This window comes from Thunnus albacares, chromosome 14, assembly GCF_914725855.1.
Source record: "Thunnus albacares chromosome 14, fThuAlb1.1, whole genome shotgun sequence".
NCBI lineage: Eukaryota > Metazoa > Chordata > Actinopteri > Scombriformes > Scombridae > Thunnus > Thunnus albacares.
The window spans coordinates 20,612,894-20,632,526 of record NC_058119.1 but is presented as its reverse complement, the minus strand read 5'-3'; the positions used below and the strand labels follow the sequence as shown (position 1 = coordinate 20,632,526).

General features: G+C 38.2%; 1 protein-coding gene across 1 annotated transcript; it reads left to right on the top strand.

Moving 5' to 3' along the window:
* The first annotated feature begins 1,857 nt into the window (after positions 1-1,857).
* On the top strand, positions 1,858-19,102 carry ifngr1l (interferon gamma receptor 1-like). The gene is made up of 7 exons (XM_044372606.1): positions 1,858-2,106; positions 12,050-12,185; positions 13,007-13,182; positions 13,441-13,649; positions 13,768-13,936; positions 14,983-15,095; positions 15,248-19,102. The coding sequence occupies exons 1-7, from the start codon at positions 2,052-2,054 to the stop codon at positions 15,611-15,613; spliced, it is 1,224 nt and encodes a 407-aa protein (XP_044228541.1). The 5' UTR covers positions 1,858-2,051; the 3' UTR covers positions 15,614-19,102.
* The last annotated feature ends 531 nt before the right edge of the window (positions 19,103-19,633 follow it).

Below are 19,633 nucleotides of genomic sequence, written 5' to 3'. Positions count from 1 at the left end.
CTAATAATTTACGTTATAACTAAGTTTGAATTTACACACAGCTTGTGCAACAGGCTGCAGCAGTTATTTGTCTATTCTGCAGCTACATGTGTTTGCTTGTAACAGGCTTATATCTACTCTATAACTGTCCAGATGCTCTCAGGAAATATCTGCAGAAGCCTCCAGCTGCTGGAGAAGTTACATCTGATCTCACATCTACACCACTCTCTGAAGCAGGTCAGGTCAGCCAGTTATTTGTGGTCTGTTTAATTGATACATACATGATGACATACACTACTATGTTGTCATTATTGTTAGTAGTAATAGTATTATTATTGAATGTTACAGTTACACCTTGTTACTAATTAAATGTAGGTCAAATTAAATAAAGTTTATTTGTACAGTGCTACTTTATATGCAGTAGACTGACACAAAGGACTTAGTGCAGTGGTGTAACAGTATGGATGTTCTGTATGTTTGAATACAGCTGCAGGTGAAGCAACATCTAACATCATATCAAACACTGCAGCTACCTGCAGTGAAACACAGCCTGCAGCATAATTCTATCAAATAGTCACAATCAGTTATGAACATACATAAGTCATCCTGTACATCTGGAGTGTTTTGTCTATTTGTCCACAAATGGATGCTGGGGAATCTATTTTTATTATGCCAGTACTTTGGCCAAACCTTTAACCATTTACTAACTCTTCACATGACAGAAAGCCACGGGAAGTGCAGCTTACACACACAGATTTCATTTCTTTTATTGTCATTCATTCATTCTTTTTTTTTAATTTTTATTATCTATGATTAAATGCTTTCTTACATACTTGCATCATCATGTTAACACTAGCACTATAAAATGTATTGAATCATAAATATAATTTCTATATTAAGAAAGGGAACATTGCTAACTTAAATAATAATCAATATTAGACTAGAATAACTTATTCCCATCAAAAAATAATTTAAACCTGGATTCTTGACCTTTTTTCCCTCATGTAATTGAACAGCTCTGGTCAACTGCAGAGGTCATATCAGGTCAAATAAGACTCTACATTTCCAAAAGGAGAGGATGGGAGAAGTCTCCATCACCACCACTTTACAGAAAATTAGTTAATGGAGAGAAAATCAAGATAAGCAGTAATGGACACAATGACTGGGAAAATTGCAGTGAAATACTCAAAAGCCATGAGAAGAATCCAGAACATTTTAGGCACATGACATCGTGGAAGGAGTCATCTATTGAGTGTAATCTATCAATAAGTATCAGTGTCTTATATGTTACTAACAGGTAGTTGGTAATATTTAACAATTTATTCATTCTTTGATATGTGATTTGTTTGTTTGAGAAATACCATACCATTGTGGTGTCTGATGTTTGTTGTCCATATTTTTACAGCAGAATGAGTGGGTGGTGATGAGGCAGTACTGGTGGGGTAATTAGGGTGGAATATGGAATATGGGGGCACCAAATCCTTATCTGTCCCAGGGCACCAAAATGGCTAGAGCCGGCCCTGAGAAGGATGTATCATATAGGGATGTGCCCAGTATTTGTATTTGTATCTGTATTTGTTGAGGCAGCGAAATTATTTGTATCTGTATTTGTATTCGAATAAAAGTGGAAAGAGGCTTAAAAATCCTGTTTTTGTTTTTATGACATTTTTAATTTTAGAAAATTAAAGTGTTACAATCAGTGTTCATGAATAAAATTCCTTACAAAGGACCCCATGTGGGGACCCCACATGGGGTCTTGAATTGGAGTCTCCCAAATCATAGACAACTGTGCTGACTACTGTTACTGTGCGTGTGTAGAGCACATTTATAGCTTTCTTTGTCATAGTGGGCTGTTGGAAGTATTTTTGAAAGTGAGTACAGCACAAGAGTCACATCCGCATTGCAGTCCAGCGCATGGGGCTGACTCATGCGACTAATACGTGAGCTGGTCCTTTGGAGGCTGTATCCTGTTTTTGTGTCGTTACTGCTTCCCAGTCAGGTAGAAGAAAGTCAGGGTCCGCCTCTCCCACACAGTCTGAGAAAACAGCAAGCGCTTGATTGCAAGAGAAAAGATGGCTGTGGGTTACTTTCTTCTCCTCCTAATGTTTCAAGTCATAGCGGCCCAAGGTAAGTAATCAACCGACGTTTTACTATAAACGGTCATTTTAATCCTCGCTAAAATTGTAACGTTAGCGTGGCTCCATGCCGCTTAAAGTCGCCGAGTGAATAAATAAAATGTCAGAAAATATACGAAATGGCAGTTCAGTCTGAATGTCTGTTGTCTTCTTTTAATTTAGTTAAGTTGTTTTGTACGAAGCGGTGAAATGAGATCCGCTGGCCTCTTGGAAAACACAAATCCAAGCTAACAGTTATCGGCAGTTGTCTGGTCTCCATGCTAACGGTTGGTTAACGTTAGCTCTGGTTTCTGTCAGGGGAGTGTGGGTGTTTTTCGGGTTATTTACCGACACACAATGTTTATTCTCTGCAAACAAGGTATTCTGATGTTTATTAAAAAAATGTTTTGTGTGCTTATGTGGGGACAATTCTAGCAGCAACATCAACATTGGGACGCTGTTTTCCGGCTAACGTTACATACACAACAGTGTCTGTTGTATGTGTGGTGTCTGTGTCAGTGTCGACTATCGTAAATAAACTGTTTAATATAATAGGAAAGCAGATGTTAAGAGGACATTTTAGCTTAGCTGGAATATTTCTTTATTGATTTCTCCTTTGTGTGAATATATGACCCCATAATACTCTTTACACACGCCACATAATTATAAATTAGCTGTCAAACGTCGTAATTATGTGTATAGTTATGCATATAAAAAATGTGAGATAGACACATGACTAAACCTACTGATGAAGATTCTGCATGAGAAAATTATCTGCCTGTTCCTTTTTTGGTTTTCTATATTTCCTCTTTGTAGTTTTCAATATTACCCAAGTGGTGTGGTGTAATGTTTCTTTTTGAAAAGACGTAAGCAGACCCAGTATGCATCAACAAGGTTAAATGTCAACCCCTGCAGAATGCAGAAATACCTGCAATGTGGGAATATCTGATGTGATGGTGCATGCGGGCCTGTACTTATAGCCATGGTATTGTATTAATGCATGGATGGAAAAACACTTAGTCATTTTGGCAACAACAACCAACTATAATTTAATGAGGCTCTAAGTTGACATCGATCCTCTGCAGGCTGTGGGAATTTCTACAAAACACGTCTCACTTAAATGCACTTCTAGTGATGTGGTTAGAAGCAGACTGCTCTAAATGTTAAGCCTTTCTCACATGTAGTTCCTGGTAACTGCTACCACTGCTGCCACTATTATTATCAGTCATGTTTCCTATCATTATTATTGTTGTTGTCACTGTGCTTCTCTGTGTCTCTCTCTCCCCTCTCCCTCTTTCTCTCTCAACCCAACTGGCAGAGACAGATAGCCACCCACCTACAGCCTAGTTCTGCAGAAGGTTTCTTCCCGTTAAAGGGGAGTTTTTCCTTTCCACTGTCACCAAGTGGTTGCTCATGGGGAATGTTGGGTCTCTGTAAATTAAAGACTACAGTCTACAGTTCTATGTGAAAAGTACCTTGAGAAAACATCTGGTGTGATTTGGTGCTATAAAAAGAATTGACTTGACTTAAGTTACTGGGACCTCAGGCACCACTAATGATTTTCATTATTCACACATGCAGCTGCATTCAGGAACATTTCCAACATGCGCCTTTTCACACATGGCATGGCAGTGCCGGGATAGATGGGGCAATGCAACGCATATAGATCCTAACCGCCATAAAACTCAACAGAATAAGAAGAAGATGGGGCAATGCCGGATGTACATGAAGAACTTATTTCTGAATCTGTCCAGTTTCCAGCTTGTTTACAAACCAAAGAACTTGCATTGTTTGTTAGTCATCAAATCACACGCAAAAGAATTGGCAAGGCAACCATAAACAAGTCGCGGATTCAAATACGTCATCAAATAAGCCTGCGACTTGGGTGGTTCGCTCGCTCCACATGAAAGCATTTTTCATCAGACGGACATAACCCTTCACGTGCTTGTCCCTGCAATATTACTGCTTTCATTCACAACACCGTACCAGCATTTTTACTGAAATGTTGCAAGGTCTGAAAGGTGGGAAATTGGCAGGACAGATTTGCCTGACTTTTGATCCCTGCTCCCATTCACACTTGCATGCAAATGTTCCTGAACATTTCAGGGATAGACTGTATGCTTGAAATGCACCCAGACTGCATTAAGGGTGCATTGCGATGCTGACTATATAAGCTTTAGATCCCCGAGGGGAAATTCACATGTAACAGCAGCACAGAGAAGTGAAAAAACAAGTAAACTACTCCCTGAATTAAATAAACAAAAAACAAAATAGGGAAAGAAATTAGAGTGTTGACAAAAAAAAATATAATGCAATACAGTACCTTGGACTATGAAAGTGAATTGTACAAACTAAATGTTGATATAGATGCCGTAACCAATTTTGGTTTTATTATTTTGGATGTATTAATTATTTATTAAAGCTGAAACCATCGGCCGCTTAATCAATTAGTCGATTGTTAACTATTTAAGGCTGCAACTAATGATTATTTTCATTTTCGATTAATTAGTTGGTTATTTTCTTGATTCATTGCTTAGTCATTTGGTCTTGAAAATGTTTCCCAAAGCCTAAGATCTAAAATGTTTTCCTTTTTGTTCTGACTAACAATCAATCACTAACAATTCAGTTTACTATCATAGAGAACTGAAGAAACCTAAAAATATTGACATTTAAGACGCCCACAGAGTCCTGAAAAAAGGTCTAATCAGGCAGCACAAGTGAAAACCCCTGCGTGGGGGTACGATGACTGTGCAGCTGCAGTAAAGTCAATTTTCAAGCAAAACTACTCAAAACGTTCCAGCTTTCCAGTAATGAGGAGATAATTGTCAGTGATAATTATTAACTTAGTTAATAATGCGGGGCACCACCCAGAGACCGGGACCAATAACCGAACTGTAAAGGTAGTCTCATAAACAAATTATTCACTTAAGAGGAGCTAATACCTGATGTATCAGCACCTCTAAGTGAATGGTGAAGGTGAAAGTCCGAGCACTGACTCTCTCAATCAGTCACTTATCACAATGAAAGATGCACAATAATGACAGGAAACTTCTCTTTAAAGCTACAAATAGTATTAAGTGTGTGTGTGTGTATGTGTCACAAGATAGCCGACGTGGATCACGTGACGATACAAGTGACTCAAGATGGTGCGGCTTCCGGGGGAAGTTGCGTCACGTGAGAACAACCGGTTAAGTTAAATTAAATTAAATTAAATTAAATTAAATTAATATGGCTATGGGGGGTGGAGCCAAACACACAGAGCCCAAGGAGGGGAGGACCCCCCCCCCCCCCCCCCCCCCCCCCCCCCCCCCACCAGCAACACAGCCACAGCCCAGGTTCCAGACCAGCTGAGACCAGCTAAGGGGTATTCCTCCTATAGTATTTGTTTGTTTTGCTTCTTTCCCCTTCTCCCCTTCTCTGTCTTTTGTTGTTTGTTTCTTTGTTTGCTTCTCTGTTTTAGAGATGGTCCAAACCTAGTCCAGCTGGACCACTCTCAGACCCTTTGGGAGAGAGTTTGTCCAGTGGAAGGTGTACATAGATTTTTTTTTTTTTTTTACTATAAGAGGGGTAGGGGTGGAGGCACCACAGCCAGCTACCTCCCGCCGCTCTCGTCAAGGACCGCGGCCATACCACCGGAGGGCAAGGAGTCGGGAGAGGCGTGCGCCCCCCCGCCCCCCGCGGCTCCACCCGTCACCGCCCTGCAAATATGACATTACCCGGACTTACGACTGACTCTACCTCCACCGCCACCACACTCAAGGACCAGAACAACAGCAGTGATAATAATAATAATAATAATAATGATAATAATAATAATAATAATAATAATAATAATAATGATCATAAAAATGATTATGATAATAATAATAACATCAACAGCAACAACAATAATAATAATAGTGTAATTGACAGTATCTGGCATAAATGACAGTAGTGATAGCAATAACAATAATAATAATAACAATAATGATAAAGATATTTAGTTTCTAAACAACAATAATTAGCCTCATGATACATATTGATGATATATATGTATAATTGGAATGAGAGGGAGCGGGGAAGGAAGAAGTAAAACAAAGAAATAAAAACAAACAAACAAACAAAAAAAAAAAGACGTAAAGGAAAAGTGAATTAAATTAAAAAACAAATGTCTGTTATTGGCCGGGTATGTGGTCTGATATGCGGTCATTTACGTGGTTCTGGCTTTGGTTATTGATGCTCTTCTTTGTCTTGTGTAATTCAATAATGGAAATAATCATTTTCAGTCTCATTAGTCCGTTCTGCAAAGGATACAGAGGTATCCGCTGTCGTACCACCAGACTACAGAGCAGCTTCTGTCCTCAGGCTGTGAGACTAATCCATTAATTCACTCATATAATTTCTGTTTTTGTGAGTAGCATAAAGGGACTACAAACAACATATTGTTATATAACCTTGTGTTGTAAAATGATAATAACAAATGAATCTTGAATCTTATTAGGCTATTAGTAATAACACTGACAACCTGTTGACTAAAAAGCCAACACTGTTAAGAAAATTTTTTGAACAAATGTGCAAGATTAATCACCTGCATCACCTGCAAGGCTGTCATCATTACGCATATTATACAGGTTATCCTACACAGCTATTGACTTTCAGCACCAGATGCTTCAACTAGAGCACGGCCATTCAGTTTAATAATCAGCTTCAGCACAGACAGATAAGAAAATTCCTGGATCTGCTGCCGCTGATATTTACATACTGCTGCTAGCTAGCGTTAGCCATTTGAAAGGTAGAGACAGACTGGACAAAGTAGAATCTAGAAACCGTTCAGTTGACTCCTAGCGCTTCAACTCTCTTCACTGAAGATCATACCTCGTCAACTAAACACACCGCATAGTGTGCAGAGTCATTTTCAGTCTGTCCTTCTCATAGATTAAACTGCCAGCGAGCCATGTGGAGTCATGACAGCACCGTAAACTGCAGCAGGTGCACACGTAGTGTAACTAATCATGTAAAAGCTAACATGACTGTCGTGACTCAACATAGCTAATGTAGCAGCTATGATCTAAGTTACTTTTGACCAAAAATGAACTTTTTGTGCATATTGTAATAACTTGATTTTCACGATTAGGCATTCTACACATTGTGCAGAAACAAAAATATTTAATTATTTCAACATATATCGCTCCGCCCTAGTTCCAGTAAAATGAAAAAAGGATGTGAACACTAACTTCTTTGAATATGGATCTGTTGGCACATACAGTTTTCAATTCAACAATAAAAAGGTATTTTTCTACCAATGAACTGCTTATATAAGGAGTTGTACAAATGTCTTAGTGCAGCAGTGCCGTCCTATTGCATATAGTATGACAAACCTCCGAAACATAATTGATTTAACATGAAAAAACCAGTCGGACAAGGATTTAATGAGCCATAACTGGGATACAGTAGGTCAGTACAAGCCTGTTCTCTGTGCCTTGCACACTGTAGTGTATTTTCCTGTTTATGCTAGAAATGGTCAAAATGTCCCCACCCATGAGGGAAAATGTTTGAAACGGATAACCCTTCTAAAGTAGCCGCCGTGAAAAACTTTCAGGCATTTTCTTTTGTTCGCGTGTGAACTTCTGTCCGTCTGTCCTATCTCTCTGACAGTGACACTGTTTTGATATATCTGGACACAAGATGCTACAGTAGCTAACTGGTGTAGCTACATGGCGAGGGACTGGAAACTGCACGCCAAATCCAAAGATTAGTTTAAGAAAATACTTCACCAACATCCTGTCTGTCAGAGACACAATACTGTGTACTGTGGTGATATCTACACTGTATCCTGTTGGCTACAGTGGGGTCTTGCGAGCATATCTTAGCCGATGAGCTGTATGGGTTTGAACTTTCCACTGTGGTTTTCTCACAGTCTAGATGTGTTTACACAGTAAAGGGCATTGTCAGTTTGTCATATAAAATTAATTGATAGGATCAGCCCTCTATTGCCGTGACCATTTGAATCGTGTTGTTCAGTTGAAATCAAAGTAGTGAGATGGTTGAAAGTTCGAATTGTTTAGTATTCCCCTAAGGATGTGGACACAAATGTGTCGATTTACCATAAACAATACCACAACTTCTGTCATCATGGCCGGGACTTTCCGAGCAAGACAATACAGCTCGCCTTTGAGATTGTTTAAATGTCTATGTCACACACCTGTAGTTCACCGCAGCACTAATAACATACTGAGCGGCTATCAGTTTACCAGCAGCTGTTTGACCCTTTCATTTTCACATAAAGATTTGTTCACATGGACCCGTTTTTTCGCCAGCAAGCTTTCTGTTTGTCAAAACTTTTGATGTACATTTGTGGTGACAGGAAATTCATGTAGGCTTTGCAGCTTTCTGTTCTGTGTGGTGAAGTATTTGATGTATGTTTGTAGTGTTTTCTTTGTCTTTGATTTTTCTGATGTGATGGCTTTATACATTTCACATAGTAAATATTTAGACAGTTACACACTTTTTGTTCATCAGGCTCTTTGAAAAAAAAAATGGATACTACATTAAAATGCCAACTCAGCTTTTATTTGAGTAGTTTACTTCACTACAGAAGGAACTGTGTGGGAGATTTTGACCTTTTAACACACATTCCCTGAAGTTTAGGGGTTCAAACGTAACTGGACAGATACGCATGAAATCAAACAAAATCATCGTATTTAATATTATGTGGAAAATCATTTACAGTCAATGACTGCCTGAAGTCTTGAACCCATAGACATCACCAGAGGAATTGTATCTTCCCTGGTGACGTTCTCCCACGAGGAACACAACAAAAAAAGTAAAACTGTCCAAATACTTAACATCTGGACTGTATATTTTGTACTTTGTGCCGCTTGTGTCTTCTAACTCAGTGGATGTGGTTGACCTGAATTTTCATTCTGACTGAGCTCTCTTTCAGTCAAAAACATACAGTACTGTGCAAAAGTTTTAGGTACTTTTTAGATGTTTAGATTCTTATCCAGAATGCAGTACCATCAGGGAGGGGCGTCTGATTGGTCCCAACTTTAATGTGCAGCATGACAACAACCCCAAACATACAACCAGAGTCATAACAAAGTATCTTCAGCAACACGAAGAACAAGGAGTCCTGCAACAGATGTGGTCCCCACCTCAACATCCTGGGGTCAGTCTGGGACCTATGAAGTGACAGAAGCAACTGAGACACGTAACAGAAGTACCCTGAAAAACTGTGTGCATGTGCACCGAGGAGAACTGCTGCTATTTTAAAGGCAAATATTGATTTTAATTAGGTTTTTTCCGTTTGTATGAAGTTAATTGATAGATAAAACCTATCCATCGTATTATTTTTGAAAGCATCTTCACTTCACTTTTAGTGCCTAAAACCTTTGCACAGTACTGTATGTTTTTCCTGGCCCATACTGTGGGTGTTCACTAGCTAAATGTTCTGTGACATGTTCTGCACATCTACAGGGACTTCATTTTAAGTCAGATTGCATCTGCTTTCTCTTCCTGTTTCCGAAAGAAGACTTTGCTTTGTAGGCACAAATCTCTCCGCTTTTCTGCTGCTGTGACACTTTGAATCTCCTTCACTCATATAATCTGATAAACATGCTGAGTGTTGAATAAGTAATATCCACTTTTTCCTCAGCTTATGGTTTGACCTTGTCCCCAGAGAGAAATGATAAATGGCACATTTTAAATGAGGAAGATAAAACTTAAAAAAAGGAGATTTGAAACGCCTGGTGGAAAAACTGTCAATTTAAATAAATATCGTTTTGATTAAAGATCCTCTCCAGCATGTATTAAGACATATATAAAATTACTCTACTTGGAACAATAATGTTTGCCTGATATGGGCTTTCCAAACTAGTTTTGAGGTCACAAATAATGCTCGTATGCCTCAGATTTTCAATGAGCACGGAGAACGTTTCAACTTTCAGCAGGTGAATGTGTAAAACAAACTTTGCACATTCATCATCCTGGACAGTGACGCTCAAACATCCAGGAAAAGGATGATAAACGTTATTGCGTGGAGGGGGGACTTCAATATAATGTAATGCATCACTCTGATTTCACAATTCTTTTGCAATCTGCTTAGTAGTGCAAACATCCCTTGCTCTAAAAAGATTAGTCAGTTTTCTTTCACAAATGTGTAAAATCTGTTTTTAAAAAAAAAATGCTGTAAGAAAAGTCAGTGATATATTTTCTGTAGTCAGTTCACAAGATCTTTTGCACTTTCAGCTTTAGTAGGAAGTTTAAAGTTTTGGAATGAAATGTTGTGGTTAAGTGTGTATGTGTATGAGTGTAGAGCTGTTTGTGGTGACAGCCCTCAGCAACCAACTTTACTGTTGCGGTTATCACTTCTTGTACAGTCGATATACTGCCCTTTGTGATTTCTCTTTCACTCTTCTCACACCCACCTATGTTTTCGATCCTCTCTGCATATGTGGGCGTATGTTATCATGTTTGTTCATTCACAGAGGAAATGAAACTGAAATGTACACTTGGTGTTTTTTTGTGTGTGTGTGTGTGTGTGTGTGTGTGTGTTGTTTGCTGTATGTTAATGGAGGTGACTCACAAATGTCCTTGAAGGTGAGATAAAAAAATCAGAAAATATTCACATTTGAGAAGCTGGAATCAGAGAATTTGGACTTTTTTCTATTAAAAAAAAAAAGGACTCAAAAAAATGTATCGATTGTCAAAATTGTTGGCAATGACTTAAATAGTTGGCAACTAATCAACTAATCGTTGCATCTCTAGTGTTCATTTACTCATCCAAACAGCTTCATTGTTTTTTTGCTTAAGTTTTGTGTGTCTTTCTTCTCCTTCTCTCTCTTTTGCTTTTCCTGAAAACACTTAAAGGTTAAATGTCATGTACATCCAGTTTGAACTGGTGCAGTCTTGTAAACTTACTACTTTGGCTCCATTTATAAAGACAGAGACATCTGCAGAGAGCCTGTCGGATAGTGCCTTCATGCTTTATACCAGCCTGCTGAAAACATGCTTGTCTGCATGATATATTTGTTCAATGTGATTGGCAATGCTAGTATTGCTTGAATAGACCACAGCAAAATAATAATGAAAACCTTATTATATGAAATAATATTTGGTTTAATGGGAGTGTGGATGCATTATTTGATATTTGCTGTGTTAAAAAAAACAAGAAACTCCAAGCAAGTGGAGGAATATATGGTGGGTGTTTGTCGTGTGGACACAATAACTGTGCGATGCTATGACACGTGACTGCTTCCCGTAACAGAGATAAAATCTAAGGCTTGTGCAAACATGCACTGATGAATAACTAGCATCCTCAGTGCTGATCAGATCTGTTGTTAAAATCATGAAGAAGGCTGTTAAGGACTGTGTTTTTAAAAATGTTTTCATCTTCAAGTCAATGCCAGAAAAGATTAAATAAAGTAGATAAGACTAGAGAATCCAGCTCAGGGAGTGAAGCTGCTGTTCTGCTCTTTATTTTTCTAACACAGATTTTACAGAAATTGGTGCATTTTCCTGCACTTAGTAGCTAAAACTTTTCTTGGCACTGAACTCTTGAACCAACAGTCTGAGAATTATGTGTAGTTATGTGTTTGCAGTAGGAAAAACATGTAGGCCGACTTCACCAGAAGAGTATTGTGTACCAGTTTTCATGCAGTGCCCTCCTCTGGTGGGAAGTATACATCACTAAAAATGCTTCCTTGACTGGCAGTGTGAGTTTAGCTGAGAGCCTGTAAATGACCTAAATGTTCATGAAAGCCCTTCAGTAGACAGGGGACATTTCTCCTCAATGAAAGACCTCATTAATGTCATATTCTGGCTTTGACTAATTTCAGTATGGATAAAAGAGTCCTGCATTAACGACATAAAAAATTTGTCATTTCGTAGTTTTGCTTTGGTGATTGAAGACTTAAATTTTCAAATTTTTAATGCCTTAAAATATCTGCAGTCTGACATCTGTGTCTCTGTTTCCACAGTGCTGCCTCCGACCAACGTGACACTGCAGTGCCAAAATATGAGGAACATATTGAAGTGGAGTTACGAACAACTTTCTCCAGAGCTTAAATTCAAAGTGGTTATCGGCTCAAAGGGGGGGAGTTTCGATGCAAGTCGGTTGGTGTTTTTCTTTTCATATATTACCAACCAAATATCTGTTTGCCTGTTTTAAAACTAGATTTTTTCAAGATGATCTCTGCTTTAAACTGTATGAATTGTACAAACCAACACCAATACCCTCATGTGACTTGTATGCTACTCTAAGTTATACAGAAGACTGAATAAATTTGGTTCTGAATACACAATACACAGTTAAGCTCATCAGAAAATACACACTGACCTTTTTATATAGGTAATTAATGGCCAACATTACACTCAAAGAAAGTAAGTTTTAGAAGATGGACAAATCAGTGAAGTACTTTGCTCCTCTAAAACAGAAGGATAAATACACACATTCATTAGGGTTTAAATTGTTCAAAAATATGGACATTAAAATTAAAGATATCCTTATAAGAGCTTACTGCAATTTTATAGTATCTAATTAACATGTTCTAAGTGATTAATCTCAAGTAAAACCTTTTTTGGTTAGTTTTAAATTGTTTCTAATGAATAACAGACATTTAACAACACTATATATTATTGGTCTATAACAATATTGTGTAAAGAGTGTTCAGTAAGTATTTATTAACTGTTAATACACAGCATGTACAGCAGACTTAAAACTATTTATAGATGTCTTTAAAGCTACTGAAGACATTGTATAATAAATATACTGTTATATCAAAGCTTGATCTTATATATTTTTATGTTCAACACCTCATACAAACATTGTAACGCAAACATTCTCATATGAATTTTAGAAAGAAATTATCTTCATCATCATTATCATTCATTATCTTCTCTTGACAAAGATTTTCTTGTATTTTCTGTTTCCCCAGTTCTCCGCTGTGGGTGGACTCACCATCTCTAGAAGCCGATGTGTCGTTTCTCTCCGATACAAATGACGAATACTTTCTCACTGTATCTGCTGTGATTGGAGAGAATACGTCTGAGTCCGTCCCTAATGACGGAATCACTTTCAGCTATTTCCAGGGCGCTCTAGTAGATCAGAAATGTGAGTAGTGATGTCAGTATTCAGCGAGCTTGAATAGCAACATTTAATCTTTCTAGTTGGATGAAACACAATTGAGGATTTCACACACTAATCCATCCCCTGAATCCAAGACATAGCCATTGGTAAAAGATCAGGTGAGATTAATGACACTGATAGCTAGTTGTATTTGGAGTTAATTATTAGGCTGCCATTTGACCGCAATTTCTGCAATTTGCTGTGTCGTCCAAACAATAAATCCATGTTCATGTTGGTTTCCAGGTTCTTTGGACCTCCCACCTGTAAATGTCACTGTTGAATCGGTGGACAAAGTCGTGTTCCGCTTCTTTCATCCTTGGCTGCTTTATGAGCAGAACTTGGGTGCCATTTCAACACCAAAGCCTCTGATGAAGAAGAAGAAGAAAAGGCATGACACAGACAACTCTGAAGGTCTGCCTGAATTTAAGTACCAAGTGATGGTCAACAAACAGGTCAGACTGCACAGTTTTACATCTACACCTTGTAAGGATTTTTGTTTGACTGCAGTCAAAATGAGCTGTAGACTTGTGTCAGTTTCCTCATCTAGTTATTACATTCTAACACTGACAGGAACATGGATACAGTTGTTGGGACAACATATGCATGAACACGATTCCAGTGGATGCTACACAGGAGAAACACTGTCTGAAGATCAAGGGAGAGATGGAGAAAATGCATGTTCAAGGGACACAGAAGTACTGCGTCAGACCATTTGAAGCAGCTGTTAATAAAAATCTGGGTAAAATTTTACATTATTTGTTTTTAGTTTTTCCAGTCAAGACCATCATTAAACAGTCAACGGTCATGCTGGTCATACAACGGTGGCATGTCATGTTATCGGTCAGGAAAGATCACGCTCTTTGAATCTGATTCCACAACATAATCTATGACCTGGTGTTAAAACAAATCACCTAACACCAAAGAAACAGTTATTTAAGGTGAACTTTACATTTAATGTACACACATCTGTAGCAGTAAATCAAAGCTCCTCTGAGTATTAATATGATTCAGGGTGTCCGATAAAAATTAACTACTTTTTTGAAAGTGGGGCCTCGGACAGAGTGTAATGTTGCTACCTCTTAAGGCTGGGTATTGTTTAAAAAATGATGTTGCCAGTACCGATACCAGTACCCTTCATTCAATACCTTTTTTTGGTCTACTTCATTCGATACCAATATGAATGAAAGCGTTCAGTTGCATAAAATGCCACCACTCCTCCCCATCCAAATGATTTTTACACAAATACATTTTGAGAGTGTTCAAATTATTAAAATATTTAATTTCGTGGCATCTCAGCACGCTGGACTACCAACTCAGTCAAACACATCGTTATTGACACCAGTCAATACCTTAAAGGTATTGAGTACCGATACCCAGCCCTACTACCTATGGATGTTTCTTTACCTGGTGAAATCAGAATAGTTTCACTAGTTGTTCCCACACTTTTTCTGTTGCATAAAGGATAAAGAAAGAACCTTAAAAACTTAAGCCTCAGGAAAAGAGCAGAGGTGCTGTATCACACAGGGAAGGCCACATACTGTACATAATGAGCTAATTATTAACACTATCGCCTCATGACTAAATTGTTCACGAGATGAGACTCAGCTCAGTATGATGCAAAAATATTGGTGAAAAAAAGAGAAGGCTCTGAGGTTATAAGTCAGAATTGGTGATGTGTGAAGTAAAACTGATGAGATGGTGAGAGGTTTCTTTAGTTGGACTGTGTGTGTTTGTGTGGCTCTATAAATGTATTTACTTTTATATTGTTACATCTGTTTTGTTTAGGGAAAACCCTGTATATTGGGCTCGGCATATTGATCTTGACTGCATTTGCTTTCATCCTCTTCCTGGTGTACCGAAAAAAGACCATATCCACAACTCCTTTACCTCCCTCTATGGTTTGTTCATTCTACAACACATTTTCTAATGAGCCTCATTTGAAAAAGAAAGTATTTAATTTGAATGTGTTACATGAATTTATGCCCACTGAAACAACAGGTTCTTAAATTTCAGCACTAATCTACAACTAATTTCTCTTTGTCTCTTGAAGAAAATCATGGGGTCAGTGAGGCAGTGGACTATGGGAAATGTTCAAGAGCAAGTGGTTGTGCCACAAGTGGAACCTTCCTCACCCACACCTCTACTGCAAGAAAAAGATGTGGATGAATTGCCACCTGCTAGCACTCCCTTCAACGAATATGACCTCCGGATGCCCATCGGGGTGTCGACTGAGAATGAGCGTGAAGAAGTGTGTGATGTCACAGTTGCAGAGAAAGAGAAGGATGATTACATGCCGGGGGCCAACTTGGATGAAGATGAGGAGTCTAACTCGTTTGAAGCCCACTCTAGCTACGAGAAACGCCAAGTTGTTGTCGAGATAGCGCCAGGGGAAAAAGCTGAAGGCTACCGTGGTTGATCTGCAACCTCTACGCACTGTGGCGAATTGAATGTTTGATCACCGGCCTGTTACATTGGCAAAAATGAGGCTCCATCCCATGATCACTGCCATCACCTGACATTAAAACCCAAAACTAAAAAATTGAACCTCAACAGCAACTTGCAAGGGAGTTGTGGTTACAGGTTTCGAGCGATTCAATTTGTGATATTTCCTTGTCAGTTCCAGAAATTGCCAAGAAAAAGGATAATCAGGAACTTTCCCTTGCTAGCACACCTTGACATCAAGTTACATATTTCAACCTTAATATGTTAAAACTCCACAACAAGTGGCTTTTGTGAGGTAGAGCAGCCGAAACTACAGTTACACCAGTTGATTGTCCTTACAGTTGTAAGATAAAATAGATCATTAATGCGTATTTGCCAAATCAGGGCAGATAAAAAGGAGATAGTTTGATCAGGAGAGTAGTGAAGTTGTCCATCTATCAATTACTGAAATTGTGGATATTTGTGTTTCAACACTCACAGCCTACGATCATTTATTGGACTGAAGGCAGAGACCAAGCTGCTGTTTGCATGCCACACAGTGCAAGTACATGAGAAAGCACTTAATTAATTCAATCATCAATAATTCATATTAATATGTGATTGATTAAATTGTGTTACATTCAAGTGGCAGAAGCTTCCAGCAAATAGTAAGTGTTTAGTGCATGTACATATACTTATAGTCTTTTTTTTTTCGTCATTGTCACTGAACAAGTGAGACATCAGTGTTATTACCAAGTTAAGTTCCACCATGGGGTGTTGACGTAATTATTGATTAGAAAATGAGATATTATTGGCATGAATGGAAACTGCCCGACATGATTTCATTACAAGTTGTTTCTTCTGTTGCATTTCTCTCTACTGTGACATTGTTAAAAAATATTTCTTTTTCCATCAACTAACTTTTCTTCTTTTGGATAAATTGACACTAGAAAAATGTTTTCTGCCCCCACCCCTGCATGCCAGAATTGGAGAAAGAAAGAAAATGTTGCACTTAGTTAGAAAATTACCATTTCTTAATACTACTTTTAAGTTGTCCTGTGCCATAGTGACAGAGAGTGACTTATTAATTATGTGCCATTATAAAGAGAAAAGCTTTACCTTTTACTGCATACTGATGCAGTGTTTACAGCATCTTTGCCATCAAACCCATCAGTTAAATGAATTTATGGTCATCAGAACATATAAATTGCAGCCTCTCCAGAAGGAGAGCTGTAGATGAGACCTTAACAGTGGAGTGATAGAGGAGTAACGGGGAGGTTAGTTAAAATAACCAGAGAGGTCACTGGAAAAAACCTGAGCGGCAGGGAGATTTGAATAACTGAGGCTCTTGAAAAGTCTTTAAACAAATATGCAAGGCTTCACCACAACAAAACCTTCAAAAGGACTCAAAGGCAAAGCAATGCAGTTTTATTTATAGAGCACGTTTCATACACAGAGGCACATTCACAATGTATTAAGACTAAAAGCTGCTTGTCCTTGTTTAGGTTTTGCTTTGGGCACCACTAGCAGCCCACTCACTAGTTATCTAAGAGGTCTCGTCTGGCTATATTGCTCAAGCATATCAGTCATATATTCAAAGCCAACTACATGTAGAGATTTATTAATGGGTAATATAATCAATTCTGTGGCTTACTTGTAACCAGTGTGGAGATTTAAGTGTCTGATGGCCTTTTTAGGAAGTCCTGTCAGAAGTTCATTGTCGTGATAAATCAGTTTTTCCAGATCTTGTTTTGTTATAAGGTTCCTTACTGTGGCTTTGTTTTTAAGGTGATAAAATGTTGAATTTGTTATATCTTTTCCATGACTGTTCAAACTGTTAAAAGGGACATGTGCTTCTTCTCCTGTAATGCATATTATAAATACTAACCAATAATGACATTTACATACTGTATCTTTAACATCTGTCAACCAAACACAAGCATTACATTCATTATGATATTCACCAGTTACTGAGCTTAGTGGTTAAAATACTGTATTCACTGCAGAATAGTTTGTCATATGAACACTGCTCACGTCCTCTTGCTTATTTGCACGACTGTTTTCTCTGTGATTCCGATGCTTCAATTTCTGATTAGGGTTGTAGCACCTTAAAGGACCAGTGTGTAGGATTAAGTGGCATCTAGCGGCGGGGTTGCAGATTACAACCGACTGACCCCCCCCCCCACCCTCCCCTTCCAAGTGTGTAGGAGAACCTACGCTGGCCATGAAACTGGGGTTATGTGAAAGGTCCTCTCTGGAGCCAGTGTTTAGTTTGTCCGTTCTGGGCTACTGTAGAAACATGGCAGTGCAACATGGCAGCCTCTGTGGAAGGGGACCCGCTCCCTATGTAGATATAAAGGGCTCATTTTCAGGTGATTAAGCACTAATTAAAACATACTTATGAACATTATATTAAAATCTTGGCAAGTCCATTCCGCTAGATGCCACTAAATTCTACACACTGCGCCTTTAAGGTTGCAGTGAAACAAGTTAGAGCGTCTTTAACTTGTGTACTGTGACATATTCTGAATGAAAAGGAATAGATGTGTATATGGTAATTTGATTTAAGTCTTTTAGATTTGATTGAATCCCTTAAAAAGTGAGTGTGGTACTGAGCTGTAGAGGACTGTTTGGCATCGGTAGGCGGAGGATGCAGAAGAATTGATAAAATTAGACCTCAAACACATTCTCTGGAAACGGAAACAAATTTTAAATTACATTTAATTGGAGAAATGTAGTTCAGGATGAGTTTTGAATGTTTTACTGTATGACCTGTATTACGAGATAACTGAGTAATTAACACAGGGAGTTAATTACTCAGTTAGAGGTTGAAAATTGTATTTTTTTTTTAAAATAAATGTGTCCTTAAATGCAGCTGAGAACTATAATTAAAATTTTCCTGCGGCTAACTTGCACTAACGTGTTGTTGTAACATGTGCCTTACCTCTTTGCTTCACAATTTTTATGTGTGTTCAACACATATTGTTCATGTTTAGATGTTTGTTTTTGTGTTGTTAATAACTTTTTTTGTGTTAAAACAGAAAATGTATATAAGTTGACTTTTTTATGTGATTTATTATGATTAATCTACCAGGTATATCTGTTCACATTTCCATGCACACACTGCTAAATGTATGAAAACATCTGTTTTTTGTTGTTGTTTTTTTTTAAATGGTGCTGATTCTGTAACAGGGAAATGATGCCTTGGTTTGACTTACTTCAAAGAGGGGTAGGCACCTGAAACTACCTTTAGTGTGTGGAAATGTCTAACGTGTTGTTTAGTCCAGTTAATGTGTAGACAAGCAGGTAATCATTTAATGTCTACTGCCTGATTCTCTAGTTACTGCAGCCTAACTGTTCATTGTCCTGTTTCAACACCTATCTGTGCATCTGTCCATATAAGGTTTCCTGCCCTGTCTCCATATCACTGGGGATTTTTTGCATTTCAATAAAAGTCTGTTTATGTCCAAGGATATAAAAACGAGAAGGGATATCATGTTATTTATTTTAAACTGAACATCCTGTGACCCAAATATGATCCAAATCTTATGCTGTGTTCACCAAATGACTGGATGTAAAATGATATGCATTAAGGAAGGGAAGTTGGTATTTCACTGTAGTTAAGATACTGAATTGAAGCTGCTGTGGGACTGTATACAATTTAAATCCCTGGCACATAGTGTTACTGCATAAGGGAAGAAGCACACATGTTATGATGTTTCATGACATTTTAGCAATCCATGTTGTTCCTTCCTCTGAAACTAGCCATTTAAGTACCGAGGGGGACCTCTTTTGTGTGTGTGTTTGCATAATGTCTGTTAGTTATGTTTCCTTCCTCTTTGCGGTGTGTGTGGGCGAGTACGGAGATTCCAGTTAACAGTCGATAACAGACTTCACTATTAGGTGTGTGTCCTCGCTAATTCTTGCTACCTGGTTTGCAGGTAGAAGAGCTCAGGATTTCTGGTAATCTACAGCGGTGGTTCCAAACCTGTTTGGTGTGATGTATCCTTTCATC